Source organism: Zootoca vivipara, chromosome 15 (genome assembly GCF_965207765.1).
Source record: "Zootoca vivipara chromosome 15, rZooViv2.hap1.1, whole genome shotgun sequence".
NCBI classification, from domain to species: Eukaryota; Metazoa; Chordata; class Lepidosauria; order Squamata; family Lacertidae; genus Zootoca; species Zootoca vivipara.
In genome coordinates, this window is record NC_142598.1 from 13,928,835 (window position 1) to 13,951,207 (window position 22,373).

A 22,373-nucleotide genomic window follows, 5' to 3' on the forward strand; every position below is an offset into this window, starting at 1 on the left:
GTGAAGCTTGGCTTTTTTAGCGAGGACACAAATAATGTTTCAGTGGCTGCCAAAACAACAAGAACAACAACACCATTAACAAAATAATTAAAAAGAATAACCTAAAAAAAAGAAAGTACATGGTACAACATGTAAATTACGGTACGTATGGAATTTACTTCTCAATGGGTTGGATTCATATAATCGTAGAATGTTAGTTAGAAGAGATCCATGGAAAATTTACACAAAATTGCCATTCTGTTTGTTTTTAAATTCTTCCTTTGATGAAAATATTCCTGGTTCTTTAAGAATTTGCAAGCCCCAAAGGGATAAGGTGGTTTTTGCAATAATTTTTCAGCTCTTTGCATGAGTTTCTAATTTCATGTTTTTCATAAATGTTGACATTTATCCTAAATAACTGAGTCACTAGGTGTATTCCTCATAGAATTGTAGAGTTGGAAGGGATGGGTCATCTAATCTAACCTCCTGCAATGCAGGAATCTCAACACATGGCCCCCCATCCAATTTCAGACTATGCCACCCTCTGCTTAGCTTTGCAAATGTGCTTGCAAGTGGCTGCAGAAAGCACATGAGGAGCTGCTTGTGGCCGAACAAGATGTGCAGGTGGGTAAGTGCTGTGGCCCTGGAACATCTTCCTGCTTATGGAAGCACATTAAAATCTTTATGCTATACATGTACAGTAGAGGCTGATAATGTTTTGCCATGAGTGTATTGCTCACACTGGCTTAATTCAGACAACTCTAATTAACTAATTACATTATTAGTAACACACATATCAGCTGAAAGTCTTCAAGGTGGCAACAAGACAAAACAACATTACAAAATAATACATGCTCTCCCCTATAATACTTGTTCAGTGCTAATTATACGGTAATTTGCCACCATGACCCCTCAGTCGGCAAATTACTTCTACTCCAAACTAGACTCAGAAACATCCTCCAACCATAGTTTTGAATTCTGGTTAGTGTTTCCCATTTTGGATCTCGTCAAAGACCTGGAGAAGGAAGTTGCCCAGAAGCCTGCAGTTCGTTGCTACTCTTTGCTACTCACTACACAAGTTGTATTTTAATGTTGCAAAGATTGTGGAAGTCATGAGTATTTTTACATTTTCAGTGCAGAAAACCCTGCATCGGATGAAGAGATACTCATTAGCTTTAATGCAAAAGGGAGGGTGGGGAATAAATAAAGTCAGAGTATTTCATATAGGCAGCATGAGGAGGAAGATGCTGAAGGGATATAAAACTTATTTCCTCAGTAAGAAAGATGACTTCGTTGTAAAGCATATGCCATGCAGAGAATGTTATTGTACTGATATGTGAATCAGCTGTTCTGCTCAAGCTCTGTTAAACAGCACAGCATCAATGACAGTTAAAATAAATATTGTGGAAGGGCAACATTCTGTAAATTGAACCATGCTGCCGAGTGCACCAGTTTTATTTTTAACAGCTGAGGCCACTTGTGTGCATTTCAGGGTTTTTTTTAACCTCCCCTACCGCCTCAGATTTCCTCCTCCTTCATTCTGCTGCTCCCACCCATCTCTGCTCCACCACATTTCAACTCAGCTTGAAAAACCCAAGAGACCATTTATTTGGGGTACAGAAAAAAAGAGCCTGCATGCTGAGGGTAAGGCTTTAAAACGAAAACCTGTTTTGGAATCAAAGCTGAAAGGTGAATGCTATATTTTCATGCCAGAGTTAGGAATGAAAAACATTAACATGTATAATCAAGGGGGGGAGTGTGTCACAGCCAATTATGCAGAGTGTTTAAAGTACTGATAAATGTTAGACTCTCATCTTGACATTCTTCCATCAGCTCTGTTAAATTGGGAATGCTAGAGAGGTGCTGAGCTCCCGGAGCTCCAGTTTTCCCGTGTTTGCACAGCCTGTGTGCAGGACTGCAGCTTTAGTCTTTATTGCTTCTTTGCATTCCGAAAGACAGTGAGATCAATTGGAGGCTGTCACCTTCAATGTCAGGCTCATCCTTGCAAAATATAAACTAATAATGAAGGAGGAGGCTCTGAGCAGGTGCAGAGTTCATTTTTCCTTTCTACTTAAATAACCACAGGTTGCTCTCATGCGCATCTAGAACTGGAGGACGGGCTTCTAGGTTAGAGAGTAGTTTCAGAAAGCTAGCACTAAAGAGCTCGGCTATTTATATCCTAAATTCGTGATCAAGGTCAGTTCCAAAAAACAAGCATGTATCCCTTTTGAGATGACTAGTCTCTGAAATCAGTTACAGCGGGGCAGATCTGAAACTTCAGAGCAGAATTAGCTGAGGTTTATAGCCATCTAACCACGAGAGTGGCTCTAATCAGGAATTTTCAGCAGGTTCTGTGAAACAGGAGTCAAGGGAAGAGCTTTGAGATGTTTAAAAAAATGAATTTAGAAGATGGAAGCACAAACGATAACACAGAGCTGACAATTTTATCACTAATATTGCAAAAAATGTCACGTGGTTTTGACATGAAAATCCTTATAAAAAGTAATTGATACTGCCCAAATCAGTGGCTCTCAAGCCCTTCCCCCTGCCCCCCCCCCGGCATAGCCAAGATAAGGCTCTTGTAACCTCTTATTTTCTTCAAGGATCAATTTATCTGTAGTTTGTCCATAGCTAACTCCCAGGATAGGAAACTACATTGAAAGCTTTAAAAACATTTTTATGCTTCCCTTCACTTAAAAAATGTCCAGGGCAGTTTACAATAGCTCATTAAACACAATAAAACACCAATAATCAATATAAAGTGGCCACAGCAGTGACATTTTTCTGTGATGGCTTTGAACACATCTCAGAGTAATCAATACTATTCCGCTGTGCTCTGCTGAAATGAGCAGGAAGGTTCTGCCTTCCAGCCAAGGGTGATTAGTTGTGTTGTGGCTTTTTATTTTTATTTTGTAAACTGGCGTCCTGCCCTCCCTCCCAGAGCAGCAAATGTCAAAATGTTAAAACAGTACAATTTAAAAAACCAACAGATTTAACACATTAAAAAAACTACAGTGGTACCTCAACATACGAACGACTCGACAACCGAATTTTTCGACTTACAAATGGGGCAAATGGCCGCACGCTTACGAATTTCTTGACATCTGAACGGAAACTGCGGCGGTTTTAGATGGGGTTACTTTGACTTACAAATCTTTCCGTTTCCAATGTATTCCTATGGGAAATCGCATTTCCAATGGCACTTTTCGACTTACGAATTTTTCGACCTACGAAGGTGCCTTCAGAATGGATTAAATTCGTAAGTCGAGGCACCACTGTAATTAGAACATCTAAAAGCAGACTCATACCCTCATATGTACTTTATTAGTTTCACTGTTGCCATGACCAGTATCTATCAACCATCAGATGCCTGCGTAAACAGGAATGTTTGGAAATTTCTCTTAAAAGTCAATAACATAGGAGACAGGCGCACCTTATCAGGGATCTGGTTTCACAAACAGGGACCCACCACTGAGAAGGCCCTGTCACAGATCAATGCCAATCAGGCAGCTTCCAGACAACAGTGGTGCTCGAGATAGTTGATATGGGGGGAGCTGCTCCTTTGGGTACCTGGGTCCCAATCCATTTAGGCTGCCCCACTTACCAACTTATCAGCCACATTCTGCACAAGCTGTAACCTCTGGGTCATCTTCAAGGGCAACCCCAGGTAGAGAACTTTGCAGTAGTCTAAGCCAGAGGCCACCATAGCAAGGACATAGAGGCCAAGCCATCCCAGTCCAGGAAACGCCAGTGACAAGTTGGAATTCAGTACTCCCAGATGACAAACCTGTTATTTCAGGGGAAATGTACAGGTTGTACATCCATTTCCCAGACACCCACCAACAGTTTAAGCCCCCAGCCAGCCCTTTCCTCCTTCCAGACACTGGTCTAACATCTTCACAGTCTCTCCTGATTCAGATGGTATGAAGAGACAGAGCTATGTGTCTTCAGCATACTGATGGATTATGGTCCAGATTCCTGGCTAACAGCTCCCAACAGACTCGCATAGATGTTAAATGGCATAGGAGATGGGAGGGACTCTTGCAAGACCCCACAGCTCAAAAGCTTCAGGGCCGAGCAACCATCTCCTCCTACTCCTCCTCTTTCCTGGGACAACCCTGCAAATAGGAGGGGAACCACTGTACTACACTGCCTCCAAGTCCTATTCCTTAAAGTCGTTATGAAAGGAAACCACAGTCACTGGTGTCAAAAGTCATTTGGGGCTGATAACTCCCGATCTCCCAATTTACTGGCTGGTTCCAATGTGAAGCTAAACTAGTGTTTTCCAGGTGGGGGGTACTGCCCCCTGGGAGCAGTAGGATTATCTAGGGGGCGCGCTAAGACACAAGGGGCTGCCAGGGAGGCACTAGAAGTGTAAATGATGATCAGACTTTGAAGAGCTGGTATGACACTGGATCAAATCTACCAGTTTCGCTGAATTAATTAAACTAAATAGTTTTAGTTGGATTTTGAATAAATGTGGCAATTAATTGTTACTCTTTTGAATTCCTTAATGGGTTGCGCTTTTCTGAATAATGCTTTTTATAGGGTGGAGTTCACTGGGGATGAGATTACGGAACCAAGCAAACAGTGTCCCACAAAATTTGGGAACCAGTGAGCTAAACCCAGTGCTTCCCCCCCCCCCCATTATAAGAAAAACTGCTCCCTTTTCCTTATGGGGTATTCCAGAGCCCATATAGAGTCCTTAAGTGGGATCCCTATTGGTAGGAGAAAACAGAGGCCAACCAGAGTATATTGAGAAGCAAAGCAGCTACCGGTAGTAAGCCTGATCTTTATTAAAGGAACTGTTGCAACAGGGTCCCCACTCACCACACACAGGAGGGAGGAGAAACCCTGAACAATGGTGTGCAAGCCCTTACATAGACTTTTGAAACAGCCCACCCTGTAGCCCAAGACCACCGCCCAAAACATCATTCATACATCACAGAAGGAGGTGGTCTACAGCAGAAATCCTGTCTGCCAGGATACCTGATAATGGTCGCTGATTGCATTAACTGGGCAGTCTGGCCATTCTTTTGTGATGGTTAATACTTTAGTTCCTTCAGTCCAGGTAATAGGCTCACCCTAAAGGTAAAGGTAAAGGGACCCCTGACCATTAGGTCCAGTCGTGACCGACTCTGGGGTTGCGCGCTCATCTCGCATTATTGGCCGAGGGAGCCGGCGTATAGCTTCCAGGTCATGTGGCCAGCATGACAAAGCCGCTTCTGGCAAACCAGAGCAGCACACGGAAACACCATTTACCTTCCCACTGTAGCGGTTCCTATTTATCTACTTGCATTTTGACGTGCTTTCGAACTGCTAGGTTGGCTCACCCTATTCATACACAAATACACCCCTTAAGACAGGATTTGCAAGCAAAAAGACAATGGGAAGGCTTTCCCCATTTGCCTCTCTTACTGCAGAGGAATAAAATAAAAAAAAATTCCTTCAGTAGAACTGCAGAGGAATATTTGAGGTCCTTGGGAGAGTCAAAATGGCTACAGGATTGCTCTCCCGTACTATTTCAGACACATGGTTCATATATTTAGATACGGTATGTGTGCATTTATGAATATTTATTATATATTTGAGACATTAAATTCTCATAACACCCCAGAAAAAAGATGCCTGAATGCACTTCGCCCAGAAGACCTACCCCGGATCTCTTCAAGCTCCTCAGAGGCCAGAGGCTTGTTGAGGCTGCTCAGCTGAGATGCAGAGAAGCTTTTGCACCTCAGCTGAGCAGCTTAATGGAGTGGGGACCTGCACAGCTGAGGCACAGCTTTCCCCTGTGTTGGCTGTTAGCCAGGAGGCTGAAGAGCCTCAGCAAAGCCTTGCTGCGCCTCCTGCTCATGAGGAGACCTTTTCCAGAACCCATGGAGGATGTCCCTTCAGGTTCTAGGGAGGGTCTTCTTGTGAGGCGGAGGTGCAGCGGGGCTTTTGCTGAGGCTGGTCAAGTCTCCCCCCATGCCTCCAGGGCCCACCTGAGGTGCCAGAATGCCATTGTGGTGCATTCTGTCTGGAAGAAGCCCTGGCTAAACCATAGGTTAGCATGAGTCCTAGCAGGCGTCTTGCACTTCCTTTCCACCGCCATCACCTGCCCCCTAAGAAACTGGCTTGTTTCAGTCAAGCTAAATAACTTTAAAAATGGTCCTTCTGTTGAATGACGGATTGCCCCATGTAGGGCATTCAGACTGCCCTTATTTGGGTTATCTGTCTTTTGCTCCAACCCTCGTAATGTTCAAGTGCTCCCGATACATGCATAGTTTTTGTGCTATGTAACCACACTGACATTCTGCAAGTCATCGCTGCAGCTATTTTTAGAGATTGTGTGCATCCAAAATACTCCCAAGAATCAGAGCAACAGAGGTCTGGCTGTGACAGACAAACAGACGAATGCTTTTACTGTTGTTCATCAGGAAGGCTGTTGCTGCATATTTGTACTAAAAGTTCTGCAGAAGGAAGGCAATGCCTTCTGAACAATAACTGTACATTGCTGAAGAACTGTCAGCTGAGATCAACTCAGTCGTACATCTTTCACTGTAGTTTACAAGTAACAGATGCTAGCAGAGAGGGTACAAGAAAGCTCAGCATGGACAATGGAATATAGAGCAATTTTCTTCACATTTGTTACTTTCTGGGTTGTTGATGACCTGTGGCGCTGAAGTAATGGTGCATATTGTTATAAGAAAAAATCCTATAATTCCCTTATGGGGTATCTAGAGCCTGTATAGAGTCCCTCAGGAGATCTCTATCAGCTGGAGAGAAAGCAGAGGCCAGCCAGAGTATATTGAAAGCAAAGAGGCTAGCAAGCCTGATCTTTATTAAAGGATCTTTATTAAACTGTTGCAACAGGGTCCCCACTCACCACACACAGGAGGGAGGAGAACCCCGAACAGTGGTGCACAAGCCCCTAGTCAGTGATGGCCAAACTTGGCCCTCCAGCTGTTTTTGACTACAATGCCCATCATCCCTGACCACTGGTCCTGTTAGCTAGGGATGATGGGAGTTGTAGTCCAAAAACAGCCGGAGGGCCAAGTTTGGCCATCACTGCCCTAGATAGGCTTTTGAAATTGCCCACCCTGTACACCCCCACCCCAAAACATCATACATACCTCACAGAAGAAGGTGGCCTCCAGCAGAAATTTGAGAGTGTTGCTTCTCTCCTGTCTGCTAGGCTACTTGATAATGCTTACCTTACTTGATTGCATTTTCTGGGTAGCCTGGCCATCCCTTTGAGACGGTAAGTACTTTAGTTCCTGAATCGCTTACACATATTGATAGTTTGCTCAGCTTAACAGATGCTTGCCAGACTGTATTTGAAAACGGAGGTGTAAGCTCCTACAGTCCAAAGACAATTGGAAAGCTTTCCCATATCTTTCCTCCTTGCAGAGAAATATTTGAGGTCAGTTTGGGAGAGTCAAAATGGCTTCAGGATTGTTCTCCTGTGCTATTTCAGACATGTGGTTTATATACTTATGTATGTGTTTGCCTTGTACATTTATGAACATTTATTCTATATCTGAGACCTTAAAATTCTTATAACAATGTAGCATGTATGCAGTACTTCAGAGTTGTCTTACATGGAGGAACAGCCTTGCAAGATAAGCCAGTTATTATCTTTGTACAATAGGCAAAAGCCTGAGGCCCAAAGTATTACCGTATTATTCCGTGTATAAGACGATGGGTTTTTATTCTAAAAAAATGATAAAAATTGGGCGTCATCTTATACATGGATAGTGCAGAGGGGGGACGGGTGATAGGTGCTACCCGCGAGCAGGAGATTGTCAGTGGCGATTGGGCGGGTGATTGGTGGCTGCGGCAAGGCCTGGTAGCGATTGGCTGCTGCTGCAGCTATTGAGCGAGCGATTGGTGGCTGCTGGCGGCGAGCGGGCAGGCGATTGGTGGTTTCTGCGAGGTGTGCGATTGGCAGCCGCGGTCAGGCGGGTGAGCAATTGTCGGCAATTACGCCCCCCCCCCATTGCTGAACAACTCTGGGCAATCTCTCCCCCCCATTTCCTTAATTTGGGGTCCCAAAAATAGGGGTTGTCTTATACATGGGGGCATGTTATACACATAAAAATACAGTACATGTTACAGGGAAATGTATAGGGGCTGCCAAACATTGTGCTAATCTACACAAAAAAAACCCTAGCTTCTCCCAGGCAATGTGCTGTGGTTCAAAAGTCACGTGAAAGTTTTATGTTGGCATTTATCTGTCCTCGAAAGTGAGCAGCCAGTTAAAAAAGGAGTGTGGGTGGAGAAGCACTAAGTGCACCACATATTTCTTCAGCTATACTTTGGGAGATCTGAGGCACTGGGAAGATGAACATTATGACCCCATTTCAATCTGGTTTCTGGCCTGTGTTTGGTACTCCAACTGCTTCGGACACCCTTGTGGATAGCCTACAGAGGGAGTGTGCTATTGTCAACTGTCCTGGAACTCGAAGTGTTTTTATTGAATGGTTTGTTACTTTTATATCCTAAAAAAAAGTTAGATAAAAAACAAAAAATACTGCTAATACACATGGTAAATTAAACACTTAACGAAGTCAGAATAACAGGAAAATACTTTCTGCATGTGCTACCAAGAAGCATTGCTGCCCTCATCACTTATAGGCTCAAAGTAGATACAAACAACCCTTTGGCCACAAATCTGCACCTGACACGCGATAAACATCCTCCAGACTATTTGACAAAACAATACAGGAGAACAAGCAACCTGCGACAGTTTGGGTCGGTCATTTGCGCTGCTCTGGTTTTGCCGGAAGCGGCTTAGTCATGCTGGCCACATGACCCTGAAAAGCTGTCTGCGGACAAACGTCGGCTCCCTCGGCCTATAGAGCGAGATGAGCGCCACAACCCCAGAGTCATTCGCGACTGGACTTAACTGTCAGGGGTCCTTTTTACTGAAATGGGCACCTGCATTCACTGAATTACACTGGAAGTAAAAAAGCAGTCTAGTGAAGACATTTCCCCCAATGATGGGGCATGCCTCCTACACCATATAGGTTCTGTATTCTGCTTTGGAATGGAATGGTTGAACTGCAAGGCTGTACAGTACTTAGATCACAACTATTTGATACTTTTGTGAAGCCTTTTCATTTTTCTTGCAGGGATACCAAAGGCAACCAACTGCAGCTATGGTAAGAGAAGAGATTGTTTTGTCGTGCAATGCATTCAATGAACTGGTCAATTCCATTCTTACAGCACACCATTAATTGTTCTAGGCCGAGGGTGCTAACTTTTTCTTTTTCTTTTTGCCCAAGAGACATATTCCTCCTTGGTTGCTATAGTCCATTTTTGGGATAAGAAAAGGCTAAGGAGTGAACCCTACACAAACCCAGGAGCACCTAAGACAGTTGGATGGTGTCTTGTATGCCATCTTCCAGCAAACCCTTCAGCCAAGCTGGTGCCAAATGTATTGCTTGCTGATGTGGTTTAGAAGCTGGTTTTGTTGTCAGGGTAGCCCAGGACCTCCATACATACTGCCCAAGCATACGTCCCAGAGAGGTCACTTTGCTGCTGCTGACGCAGTAGAAACAACTCAGGAGGCAGCAATTCCAGATTACTGGTCTCTGCAACCACAGCAGGCACTGTGATTCTATTTTAGTTTTAACTATTTGTGTTTTTATGTGAACCGCCCTGAGATCTTTTGATGAAGGGTGGTATATAAATCTTAATAATAAAAATACAGTCTTACCTTGGTTTTCGGACAGCTTAGTTCTCGAATGTTTTGGCTCCCGAACGCCACAAACTTGGAAGTGAGTGTTCCCGTTTGCATACATTCTTTGGAACCCAAACGTCCGACGCCGCTTCTGTGGCTTCTGATTGGCTGCAGGAGCTTCCTGCAGCCGATTGGAAGCCGCGCCTTGGTTTTCAAATATTTTCGGAAGTCGAACGGACTTCTGGAATGGATTCCGTTCGAGAACCAAGGTACGACTGTAATAATAAATGCAGAGCTCTTTAAGCCACAAACGTGGACCATGTCCCAGCTTTCCTCAATGCTTTGATGAGTTACTTCTCTTTCTTGTCTCCTCTCGTGCCCGCAGGGCAGAAAGCAACGAGCTTCCTCTGGACTCCACAATCACTGTGAGAAGTGTTTCAACCGGCACTGCCAAGCTCCAGTCGAGCCCACAGTCTCTTGTGTGGTGATCAGTTGCCGGTCTCACTGCGGTGCTGTTTTCCATATGTGTAAAGAGAATGAGCACCAACTCCTGTGTCCGCTAGAGCAAGTCTCATGCCTCAACTCTGTTTATGGCTGCCCTTTCACCATGGCCCGTTTCAAAGTGGCCAAACACCTCAGAGTCTGCCCCGCCAGTATCGTTTCCTGTTCAATGGATTGGAATCGTTGGCCAAACGTGGATTCTGAGGCCGTTCTGCACCAGAACATTATGAAAGAGGAGCCCGGCGAAACATGTTTAGATGCGGCCCTTGCCTTGAGAGATCAGAAAGCTCTTTTTAAGACACTCAGAATGGCTGAGTTTTTCCCAGAATGCATGGAGGCCTGTCCTGTAGATGAAGAAGGGACTGATGATGCTGAGTACTACCTAGGAGAAGGAGCTGGTCAGTCTGAAGCAATTAAGGCTGAGGCAGCTGGGCTCAGCCAGGAAGAGCGTGAGAACATTGCCAAGGACAAAGAAGGGGTCGATTTAGTTGGTTACAAAACCTGGGAAAACATCTTCAGTAAAGAATTCAAAGCGTGCACAGTAACAGGCCAACTGGCCAAAAACGAGGGAAGTGGAACGGAGAGCAAGCCTCTGAAAACAGGACCAACTTCTGGTGGCAATGAGAAAGGAAAGCCACCAGAAGAAGGTAGCAGTGTGGGAGACAGTGAAAAAAACCAAGCCTCTCCTGAAGTGAATTTAGCAGCTGAAAAGACGGGTTTCGCTCCTTGGCAAGATGGAGTTTTGGAGAGGCTAAAAAAAGAGGTTCCTATAGGGGATTATAATATGTATCTGGTGCACCATGGAAAGATGCTAATTCATTTTGGTCAGATGGCTGCTTGCACTCCCAGAGAGAAAGACTTTGTATATGGAAACCTGGAAGTTCAAGAAGTGAAGACTGTAACCACCTTCAGAGTGCCAGTCAGCTATTGTGGCAAAAGAGCACGCCTTGGGGACGCCGTGGCGCATAGGAAGCCAACTAAGAGCGTATCTGTGGATACTTCAGAGTTAGGAGTAAGTCTGGAGGCTCTTCCTAAATCCGATGCAATCAAAACTACACTGCTGTGTGCCTTGGAGAAGGAACTGAAAGGGCACGAGATCTCTGAATCAAAGAGCGTCGATGCTCTCTTCATAGATTTTGGGACGCAAACGTACAACTTCGCTACGGAGCCTTTCGCTTCCACGGCCGTTCTAGCAGACACACTAGATGCTGAAGACCCGCCGAGTCTCCACCTGCAGCTCAGCAGTGAGAGTGTAACCCAAAGGCACAACAAAAGCAACTCTGCTTTCACGTTCTCTTGCAGCCACGTTTTCAGGAGAGACGAGTTTCCTTCGCATTTCAAGAATGTTCATGCCGACATCCAGTCCTGCCTGAATGGATGGTTCCAGCGTCGTTGCCCACTTGCCTACCTGGGATGCACTTTTGTTCAATACCCCTGGCGCCCGGCTGGGCAAAGCTCAAATGTCATCTACAGCCAGCACCTAAAGACATTTGCCCTTAAGCCAGAGGTTGACCCCGTGCTCTCGGAAGCAAAGAAATTTAACTTGAGCAGAAATCACAGGGGGAAAGAAATGGATGTTCTGAGCAGCCTTCCCCTGGAGATCCTGAAGTACATCGCTGAGTTTTTGGATAGCTACAGCTTGTCTCAGTTGGCTCAGGTGTCGGTGCAGATGAGGGACATCTGTGCTACTCTGCTGCAGGAGAGAGGAATGGTCCTTCTGTTGTGGGAAAAGAAGAGATATTCTCACGGGGGAACTTCTTGGAGAGTCCGCAAAAAGGCAAGTGATGGGGGCATTTGGGAGGGTATGGTGGCATCATCCGAACATTTACATTGGTCTCTGGATTTTGGGTTGGGAGCATCATGGGTTTCTACCACTATGAAAAACATTTCAGCAATTTTTAAGTTAGGATTTGTTTACATTAGCTAAAGCACTGTGACAAGCAAGGGTTGCATAATATCAGGGTCTGTCCTGATCTTTTAAAGTTTTAACCGTCACAGAATCACAGAATGGTAGAGTTGGAAGGGACCACAAAGGTCATCTGGTCCAACCCCCTGCCCAACATGGGACTCAAAACCATGATTCTGAGATTAAGAGTTAGCTTTATACTGTATTGGAATGTTCCCTGAATATGGAAAGCAAGCATGTTGTTAGTTCTCCAAGAAAACTAAGCCTTGATTCGAAGTAGGAGTCTGCCAAGCATATTGTTCCAGCACGGTAGTGGAAATAGTATGGCCTAACAGAACCTCTGGTTTCTGTTGCTTCTCACTCTCTCTCCCCTTCTCACACACGTACAGCAGGGAGAATTGTACCTTTAATCAAAGTGGGATGATAAATACAGTATGAGTTTGAGTTTTAAATGAAAATGTCAATTTAACAGGGACTCTGTAAACTATATCTAGGCTTATATCAATATCCAAAGGTAAGTGAAAAAGACCAGTTGCTAATAGGTTAGGAAGTTAATAAATTAAATAGACAAAATAATTTATTCTACGTAAATTGAATTGTTAATGTACATTCATTCCTAAAGGATAATACTCCATGCCGAAAGTTTGAAAATGTTTGTTAGGATCCATATCTTAACAAGGAGAATTCAGTTAAATTTCCCTCCTCCTCTCCCCTTTGACTGCATTAGATAGATAATTACATCAAAGTGCTTGAGGGACAAAAGGGATTGGAGAGAAGAGGGGGCACACAGGTCTAACAAGCCAGATCTTGGCTCACAAGATCTTGGGCACCCCTGTGCCATTGATTCTGCTGCTGGCTTGACTCAAAATGCTAAAAGCTGGAGTACAAGCTGCTAGGCTATGAACAGCACTTTTGCTGCCTGTTTACCATTTCTGCCACACTGCATTGCTTCACCCCCTTCTCTCTTTCCAGGCCAAGTGGAAGAGATGGAGCAGAACAGCAGTTTTAAACAGGAGTGCTTGTTCATTTTAAACCGGGGGGGGGGGTGTTAGCAAGGAGGAAGAGGTGGCAGCAGGAACAGGGTGGAAGGGTTGGAACATCCCAGTGGTGAACCTGTGAGTGAGTGGGCAAGTGGTGGACTGGCTGTTCCAGAGGCCTGGAGTGCTACCAGTTGGTTCAATGATGGGCTACAAGCCTGAAACATTTGGGCAAAATCTTGATGCCCTCTTATGCATGCACCTAGCTTCTTGTAATGGGAAGAGGAGTTTGCAAGATCTTGCACAATTGCAAGGCTGACATTTTCATACTATGTTCCTTGTTTATGCTTCTTGACAGATCTGGAAATTTAGCAGCCTGTTCTCCACAGTTAATAGCTGGCAATTCAGTGACATCCCTTCGATGGCTGCACATTTAAAGACCTGCCCTTTTTATGAGGTGGAGAGCAAGGAGGACCCTGTTTTGCTGCCTAGCCTGTTTTCACCTGAAGAACAGATGCAAGACACTTTGGTCTCTACAGTCAGACACAGCCTAAAGAAACTTCAGAGAAGACTGAATTGATTTTGAAAGAGAGGTTCTTTTGGATCTGGAAGAACTCTATCAGAACTTTAGTGGGTCTCTCTGAAATGGTTTTCATATTCTTTATTAGTGTGTCAACAACAACAACAAAATCTTAGCTGTATGCTTTCAGGATAGAATGAAACAGAGGGTGCAATCCAGAATCTTTCAAATAAATGGGAACTTCACTCCTGACTTCAACAGAGTGGTGATTTTTAAAAGAACTCAAGATATTTTCATTTCAACCAGCTTTTTATTCATTGTTGTGTCTTGCTGAAATCTTACTGCTTTTTTTAAAGGGTAGAAGGTGGATTTTAACCTAATGGTTTTGAATGCTCCCTTACAAGGGCAAATGCCTTGAAAGTTGTCTTAAAAATGTTTTAATGAATGAATGAAAAATACAATTGCACCCAAAGTCTTAAGGATTGTGACCAGCAGCATGAACAACATAGTGATGAATAATACCTATACATATTTGTTGCACTGCCTCCCCCGCCTTTCAAGGTGGGGTGAAGGAAGAAAAGTCTAGCTATCCTTTGATTCAAAACATATTGGGAATGGAACCTTGAATTAAAAACGAAGAACAAGTAAAATGAAAAGTTTATTTGAAGTTTTCACATTGTCATTTCTTCAGTCACATTCATGGGTTCTGTTCCCTTACAAAGTTTAGAATCTGAAAAGATTTTTTGGCAGGAGCCCTCAAAATCTGTGTTCAAATTAGTTCCTTAAAGGTCCACCACAGCAAGGTACATAAGGAATCGCCAGAGCAAGAGCAGCATGGAAGAGACCTGCAGTGGGGAAGGAAAGTGGGTTGCCTATGATTGCACGGAAGACCAGGTGAACAGCTGCAGTTACAGGTAAGCAACCTGGTTTTCTTCTTCCTGGTCCTAGGCAACATGGGAAGTGCCACCTATGGGAGAATAGTACCAGAGGTGTGTCAGGTGGCATTTAGGCAGCCACTGCGCTCAGCACGGCCTGGGAATGGAGCTGCATCCTTAAAAAAGAAATAGGTCCTTCACCTTCAGGGAGGAGCTGGACATGACATTCAGACTTGGCAATTCTGAATCAAACAAGTAGTTCATGATAATTTTTTCCAGCCATGATGGGCAAGGGTCAAAGGAGTGTGTGTTTTGCATACTCCCCGCAAGTGGCCTAACCACATTCTCAGGCCACAATAACTGAAACGGATTCCATAAATCAGGGGCGGCTGACACAGAGGCTGTATCTGGCCTCCTAAGCAATTTCTAGTGGCACAAGCCGTGCAACTTGATCTCATTTTTTAAAAGCAAGAAACTGACCAGGAGGTGGCACTGTTGAGCCATATCATCATCATGCTGGTGGGAGCCCGTAATTTTCATGTTTTCAGTTGAATGGCATGGCACATCGGCAGCATTAAAAAGAAATATTCTCCTCATGTCCCTGTCCTTATTCTCCCCATCCCCACTGACAAGTACTTATTAATTTGCAGAGTACCATGTTCAACCCGATACCCAGATTCAGCCAGATAATTCTGCTCATTATTGCTAACCCTTCACAAGTAATTTTGGCAGGTGTTTCCTAGCTTAGGCTTATATTGTGATGTAAATTCATTTTGCGCTTTCCCCCCACCCTCAACTCTCTTATAATGCAGTCTGAGTTATACTGCCACAAACATGGAGGCTCTCTCTGTGTGATAATTTTGCAGAGAATAGATATTTGGATTGGTTGCCTCTCTCTGAAGCACATTCTCTCCCTCTCACTCCCTTTCACCTCCTTGACTTGTAGTTTGAGGTACAGAGCGGTTTACTCTCAGGTTCATTTTTGCGCCAAAAACTGAATAGGTGCATCTGTAGCTGAAAGGTCTCCCACATCATGCATGCACACACATACAAAATGTTTGGAACTCTTTTTAAAAACAACCTCATTTTAATTATTTAAAATGCTGTTTGGCAGTGGAATTTGCTACCAAGGAGTGTGGTGGAGTCTCCTTCTTTGGAGGTCTTTAAGCAGAGGCTTGACCCAGGTGGTGCTGTGGGTTAAACCACAGAGTCTAGGGCTTGCTGATCAGAAGGTCGGCGGCTCGAATCCCTGCATTGGGGTGAGCTCCCGTTGCTCGGTCCCAGCTCCTGCCCACCTAACAGTTCGAAAGCACATCGAACTGTAGATGCAAGTAGATAAATAGGGACCGCTCTGGCGGGAAGGTAAACGGCATTTCCGTGCGCTGCTCTGGTTCGCCAGAATCAGCTTTGTCATGCTGGCCACATGACAAACGCCGGCTCCCTCGGCCTATAGAGCGAGATGAGTGCCACAACCCCAGTCGGACACGACTAGACCTGATGGTCAGGGGCCCCTTTACCTTTTTAAGCAGAGGCTTGACAGGCATATGTCAAGAATGCTTTGATGGTGTTTCCTGCTCGGCAGGGGGTTGGACTGGATGGCCCTTGTGGTCTCTTCCAACTCTACTATTCTATGATTCTAAATATTTGTTTCTGTCTAATAAAGCAGGAACTATTCTAAGTGACTGTGCATAGCTCCAATGTGTGCTGTGGCAAAGCCCTTGGTCTTCCTCACATCACCTGCTGTCATCTGGCTTGAGAAGAGCATCAGTCCCGCTCCCAGGTGATGCACTCTCTCTTCCTTGACAAACACATTGCTCATGGGAAGGCCTGAATGCCACAACTGCCACAGGATAACAAAGGGACTTGCAGCCAGCCTTCCCCTACCTAATGTCCTCCAGAAATTTTGAACTACAACTTCCATTAGTTCCAGCCAGCTGTTGCAGCTCAAAACATTTGTAGGTAGGAAGTGGCGGAGCAATCCAATCGGGTGCCTGAGACGGCATGCATGCCCTATGCCCAGGGGTGGGGCCAGCTGCCCGCAGGGCGGGGCGAGCTGGGGCGCGACACTCTGCAGGGCCTCCAAGGAGTCTGCCTACCTCCTTCCACTCAGCTGCCCTACAGCTGAGGAGGAGGCGGTAGGCGGACCATTTGGGGGGCAGCGTGGAGCCTGCGGGCACCCAAGCCACTGCGTCACTCCCAGGAGAGATGCGTGGCTTGGGCATGCTGCAGGCCCCACGGTGTGTGTCGCCCACCATTTTGTCACCTCCCTCAGTGGTGACACCCAGGGTGGCCTGCCCCCACGGCCCCCTTCCTCCATCCCTGTAGGTAGGGCAACCAGGTTGGGAAAAGCTGACGGAGATCAAACCCCTTTGAGCTCATAGGGTCAGCAGATTAACACAAGAAGGCAAAGCTACCCATCAGCTATGCCCTATTGGGCTTTCCTGGTCAGCCACACAGGCTGGCTACCTTCACCTGGTTTAGCCGGCCATTCGAATCCGTTTCCCGGGTAACTATCAATTCTTCTTCTACTACTAAAGTTACAGTTCTATGAACAGTTGTACGGGTCACCCATGGAAGTCAGTTGGACATGATTACAATAAAATGCGCATAATATCACGATGCACACCTGTTCCGTTACAGCAACTAAGAAAGGCTTCCTAACATCCAGCTTCATTTTCTCCTTCGTTTCTCCATGGTGAACTGAAATGATGCCATTCCCTTTCTTGATTAGTCTTAAGAAGCTACCATTTCTCAGAGTCTGCCTTCTGTACATTATGAAAAGGCACCTTTTTAGAACACTGTGTAGTCAGTGGCAAGGTCTCTCAAGTCAATCCCAGCTACAGCAGCATAGAGCTCGGGCACCACCAGCTCCGGAATTTGCAGCACCGCCTGGCCATTGCTGGTCTTGATTCCTGTTTGCAGCCTCCTGATCAGCTCAGTGGGGGAAGGGCGATCTGTTGGAGTCCAGTGCCAGCAGGCCTCCATGATGCTATACCTGTCAAAGAAAGCGTAGTGGTTCATCTCACGGATTTGACCTGTGCATCTACCTTTATGCATCTTGCAGAATGAGGCGGCAGGGTGAGCAGACAGTTTCTGGTCTGTACCATTTTGGATTGTAGGCGGAGGGCTGCATATTTTATAGCAGTCATAGCTGGTGGCGTTGTGGTCTAAACCCCTGAGCCTCTTGGGCTTGCCAATCAGAAAGTCAGTGGTTCGAATCCCTGCGACGGGGTGTGCCCCCATTGCTCTGTCCCAGCTCCTGCCAACCTAGCAGTTTGAAAGCACGCCAGTGCAAGTAGATTAATAGGTACCACTGCAGCGGGAAAGTAAACGGTGTTTCCTTGCGCTCTGGTTTCCGTCATGGCGTTCCATTGCGCCAGAAGAGGTTTAGTCATGCTGGCCACATGACCCGGAAAGCTGCCGGCTCCCTCAGCCTGAAAGCGAGATGAGCGCTGCAACCCCATAGTTGCCTTTGACTGGACTTAACCCTTTTAACCTATTTTATAGCAGTAGGTAAACCTTAGTCTTGGATGGAGGGGAGGTTGTAGTCTCTGCCTGCCCCTCCCAAATTAAGGTATCTTATTAAAGGGACCTTGGAGGAATTGCTCCTGTCCATATGTCCAGGTGGGCCACAGCACTCCTCAAAGCGGAGATCCCCACAGGGGTTTCCCTATTGATGTGAGCCACAGGACTCCCCTGCTGCTGGATTGACACCGATTCACTTCCGGCAGGCGGGCTGGAAGTCAATGGTTGTGCTCAATGCCTATGCCAAAACCTCCTGCACCTGTAAAAAGTTGTGGCCTTATTTGACCCAATTAAACTGTGTTGTGTCTATTCTTCCTATCCAGTTGAGGGGCGGTAAGCGCACCTGAACATGAGATGCTATCCCTGTAAAAGAAAGGGCAGTGGTTCATCTCACAGTGCAATGCATATTTAGGCATCTTGCATCACGAGGTGGCAGAGTGAAATGGCAGCTTTTGGTTTCTAAGCTCCCAGGGTTATATCACAATCGTGTCCCTCCAGTCATGGAAAGTTTTTAAAAAAATTTTTAGGAGACCCTTTGCAATAACACGAAAACCACCTCCCCTTTCTCTTCTTGGAAGCCTCCTCTGGAACAAAGAGCCTTTTGTGAGCCAAGGGACACACCTAGAGACAGCCCCCTATGTGCAAAAAAACCTAGCGTACAGTGGTACCTCTACTTATGAATTTAATGCGTTCCGAACGCACATTTGTAAGTCGGAAAAATTTGTAAGTCGAATTCCATAGGAATGCATTGGGAGAAAACATTCGTAAGTCGAAGCAACCCTATCTAAAAATCATAGCTGCCAAGTTATCCCTTTTTTAAAGGGATTTTCCCTTATGCTGAATAGGCTTCCTCGTGAGAAAAGGGAAAACTTGGCAGCTATGCTAAAAATTCGTAAGTAGAAAAAATCCTATCTAAACCGCATCCAAGATGGCGGACGGAGCTCCATTTGTAAGTAGAAAAATTTGTAAGTAGAGTTATTTGTAAGTAGAGGTACCACTGTATCTCCCTTATATGCTAGTTTACCACGTGTAGGAAGAAATAACAAAGGATCTTATAGCACCTTAAAGACTAACAAATGTATAATGGGATAAGCTTTTATTGACTAGAATCCATTTCATGCAGGGAGTTTTTGATGTGAGGAAATTCAAAATGATCTTGCACTCCATTCTGAAGTGCATAATACGTTCTTCTACTCTATCTCATTCTGTATACTGTGTAGCTTGGCTCCCTGGGGAGCCTTCTGTAACAAACTGTGACATGTTTATAATAAAACATAGAGTAAGGAACATAGGCACTTGCAGGCAGAAAACCATGCATAAAGTGCTCTAGACAATTGCTTTTGCCTCATGTTTACTGTTGTTTTGCCTCATGAAATTAGTTTTCAGGAAGCCTTTTATTTGAGAAGTACATAGCCCAAAGTAACAGGCAGAATGTAGGTTTCAGGGCCAAATCACACAGCCTATTATTCACTCCCCCGCTTTTTATAAAAAAGGTGTGCTTAAACTAACTACTTTTATTTTAAGGGGGGCAGTTCAGAGCCTTGCACCTATTTCCTGCCACCAAAAACCCATACATTGCTATTGGTACCCAAAGGAGCTATTGGGGGGGGGGCGTGGATGGGACCCTACCTCTGACTAGGGCAAATAGCAGCCACAGAGGAGGAGATATTCAGCAAGAAACTGGTGTGGTCCTCTAATCTGGATTGGGGGCATGTTCTGGATCAGTTGTAGGGAACCTTTGGCCTTCTGGATGTTGCTGAACTACAACTCCTATCAGCCACAGCAAGCATGGTCAGGGAAGATGGATGCTGTAGTTCAGCAACATCCGGAAGGCCAAAGGTTCCCCCCCCCATCTCTTCTAGATTGTGGGCCCAAGCCTGCTTTCCCTTCAAAATTAGAGTGGCTAGTTTCAGGAACGCATTTTTTAAAATGGCAAATGTTTGACCTTTCTCTCATAGGGCAAAATACTGTGAGAATTTTGTTTTGTATCATAAATATGCATAAATTTCTTTAAATCAAATTTACTGGAACATCTCTGTGTTGACTCACACGCTTCAGCAGATGGGTGATTTAGTAGCAGCCAGTCACTGCTCTTCTGCATTAAGATGGAAGTTGAGTGGCAACTTGACTTCCAGACTTCAGACTAAGTGAGAAGTCCCTCTTTCCTCAGCCCCAAATGTGTGAGCGCGGCATATAGATTACTGTGTGTGGGGAAAGGGATCATCAATCTATTTCCCCTCACTACACTTATCACGATTGCCCCCCTTCTAGAATTTTTTTGGGAGGCGGGTATCAAAGCAATGATATTTGGCAAGGGAGGGGTTAAATTGAGGAGAGGAAAACAGCTTACAATAGTGGCCACATCTGCTTTTGCTGCCCACCCACACTTCTGCTTGTTCCCATACCTAGAAAGCACAGCTCTGAGCACTTGTCTGCTCGCCCCACACTTTCTAGGCATGGGTCTGAACGGTTTTGCCCTTGCTCTGTTACTTTCTCCTGGAAAACCCGCTCTTTAGCGATAAAAGGTAAAGGTAAAGGGACCCCTGACCATTAGGTCCAGTCATGACCGACTCTGGGGTTGCGCGCTCATCTCGCATTATTGGCCGAGGAAGCCGGTGTATAGCTTCCAGGTCATGTGGCCAGTATGACAAAGCCGCTTCTGGCAAACCAGAGCAGCACATGGAAACGCCGTTTACCTTCCCGCTATAGTGGTTCCTATTTGCATTTTGATGTGCTTTTGAACTGCTAGGTTGGCAGGAGCTGGGACCAAGCAACGGGAGCTCACCCCGCCACAGGGATTTGAACCACCGACCTTCTGATCAGCAAGCCCTAGGCTCAGTGGTTTAACCCACAGCACCACCTGGCGATAAATCAGAGCAAATGCCAATCTGGAGAAAACCCTCTTGATGTTTGTGCTGATTCAGCAGTAAATATTGAGTTTCCTTGGGGGGGAAAGCAGCAGGGCAAACCTGGACGAGCCCTATAGTGATGAAAGTAAGTCCCACTACATTCATTGGTGCTTATCCTCATGCAACTCAGTGGAATTTACTTCCAAGTGAGCCTTCATAGGCTTGGTCTGTTTCCTGACATATGGAGCTAAGGAATGCAACCTTCCTGATATTTAGTTGCATGTAAACCACTGCTGTATCTATTTGTTCATTAAGGAGCCACAACTTCGCCGGCAGGCTTACCTTGGGATGGGGACGTGAAGGTTCAACATTTTACAAATGTTGGCTCAGGGGCAAAGGTGTTTCTTGCAGATAGCAGGAAGGAAATACAGGTGAAACTCAGAAAATTAGAATATCGTCGAAAAGTGCATTTATTTCACTAGTTCAACTTAAAAGGTGAAACCAATATATGAGACAGATGCATGACATGCAAAGCAAGATATGTCAAGCCTCTATTTGTTGTAATTGTAATTAATTATTTGTCGTTAGGCGGGTCAATTATAAATGGAACGTAATTAATGAAATGTAATAGCGATGTTTATTTTTGTACTATTGCAACTATTTCCTTTATTACTGTGGAATTTCCAAAAGAAAGCATTTGTAAAAATTAAAAGAAAAAGAAAAGATAATAAGTTGCATTACTGAAATAAATGCACTTTTTGACGATATTCTAATTTTCCGAATTTCACCTGTAGAATGATCTGTGGTTGGTCGATCCTTTAGGAAATGAGGTAATAATTTAGAACAAAATGCAAAGCCTGCATCATAAGATGGGATGCGGAGGAATCTTACATGGCTGGCTGACAGCTGGAAGGCCTCTTCATAGTGTGCTGCCTCTGAAGGTGTTGCAAGATCTCAGACGGGGGAACCTCTGGAAATGGTGGCGCTCCTGGGGGGTCAAAATAAAACGAAAACTCCCAAGAGTTTTTACACTAATTAAATTAAAACTTTCCTTTAAATCTAAATGAGACCCAAGGTTGGCTCTCTTTATGTGTTTTTTGTTTTTGTTGGAAGCAGCTAAGACAAAATGCGGTTTCGTGTGGAGTGTTTTAATTCGACCATCCTTCACACAGAATCATACAGTTGGAAGGGACCATGAGGGCTATCTAGTCCAGGCATCCCCAAACTTCGGCCTTCCAGATGTTTTGGACTACAATTCCCATCATCCCTGACCACTGGTCCTCTTAGCTAGGGATCATGGGAGTTGTAGGCCAAAACCCCCTGAAATGCAGGAATCTCTTGCCCGAGGCGGCCTCATGACTCTGATGCTCTGCCAACTGAGCAATCCACTTCCAAAGCCCACTTAAACTAAAAACTAAATTGCAGCTTTGACCAGAGGATCTCCCACTCAAACACATTTACTCAAACATGATTAGGATTGCCCCCTCTCCTCAGGATTACTTTCCTCTACTTACCTAATGTGATCATCTCGTATAGTAAGATTCCAAAGGACCATCTGCAATAAAACAAAACGA

General features: G+C 45.1%; 2 protein-coding genes across 6 annotated transcripts in view; one reads left to right on the top strand and one right to left on the bottom strand.

Moving 5' to 3' along the window:
* Positions 1–1,469: 1,469 nt before the first annotated feature.
* FBXO40 (F-box protein 40) lies at positions 1,470–13,802 on the top strand. 3 transcript variants are annotated; one of them, XM_035140877.3, is made up of 4 exons: positions 1,470–1,623; positions 9,096–9,125; positions 10,032–11,924; positions 13,389–13,802. In XM_035140877.3, exons 1-4 carry the CDS (start codon positions 1,615–1,617, stop codon positions 13,608–13,610), a joined length of 2,154 nt encoding a protein of 717 aa, XP_034996768.3. In that variant the 5' UTR covers positions 1,470–1,614; the 3' UTR covers positions 13,611–13,802. The 3 variants fall into 3 exon arrangements, with proteins under 3 accessions (XP_034996768.3, XP_034996769.3, XP_088514938.1); XM_088658812.1 differs by having other exon boundaries at positions 1,515–1,668; XM_035140878.3 differs by lacking the exon at positions 9,096–9,125 and having other exon boundaries at positions 1,509–1,623.
* A 384-nt stretch (positions 13,803–14,186) lies between these two features.
* The window catches only part of STYK1 (STY kinase 1), a 41,001-nt gene continuing 32,814 nt past the window's right edge, over positions 14,187–22,373 (bottom strand). For all 3 annotated transcript variants that reach the window (XM_035140882.3, XM_035140879.3, XM_060268664.2), the window contains 3 exons: positions 22,314–22,354; positions 21,691–21,787; positions 14,187–17,420 (listed from right to left, as the gene is read on the bottom strand). In XM_035140882.3, the coding sequence (XP_034996773.2) occupies positions 17,216–17,420; positions 21,691–21,787; positions 22,314–22,354 (343 nt within the window). In that variant the 3' untranslated portion in view covers positions 14,187–17,215. The remainder of the gene's footprint in view (positions 17,421–21,690; positions 21,788–22,313; positions 22,355–22,373) is intronic.

Bases quoted from the DNA above. Each gene is read 5' to 3' on its own strand.
- FBXO40 (XM_035140877.3), top strand. The intron at 9,126-10,031 runs GTAAGAGAAGAG...TCGTGCCCGCAG, and splicing joins GGCAACCAACTGCAGCTATG to GGCAGAAAGCAACGAGCTTC. The intron at 11,925-13,388 runs GCAAGTGATGGG...GCTTCTTGACAG, and splicing joins CTTGGAGAGTCCGCAAAAAG to ATCTGGAAATTTAGCAGCCT.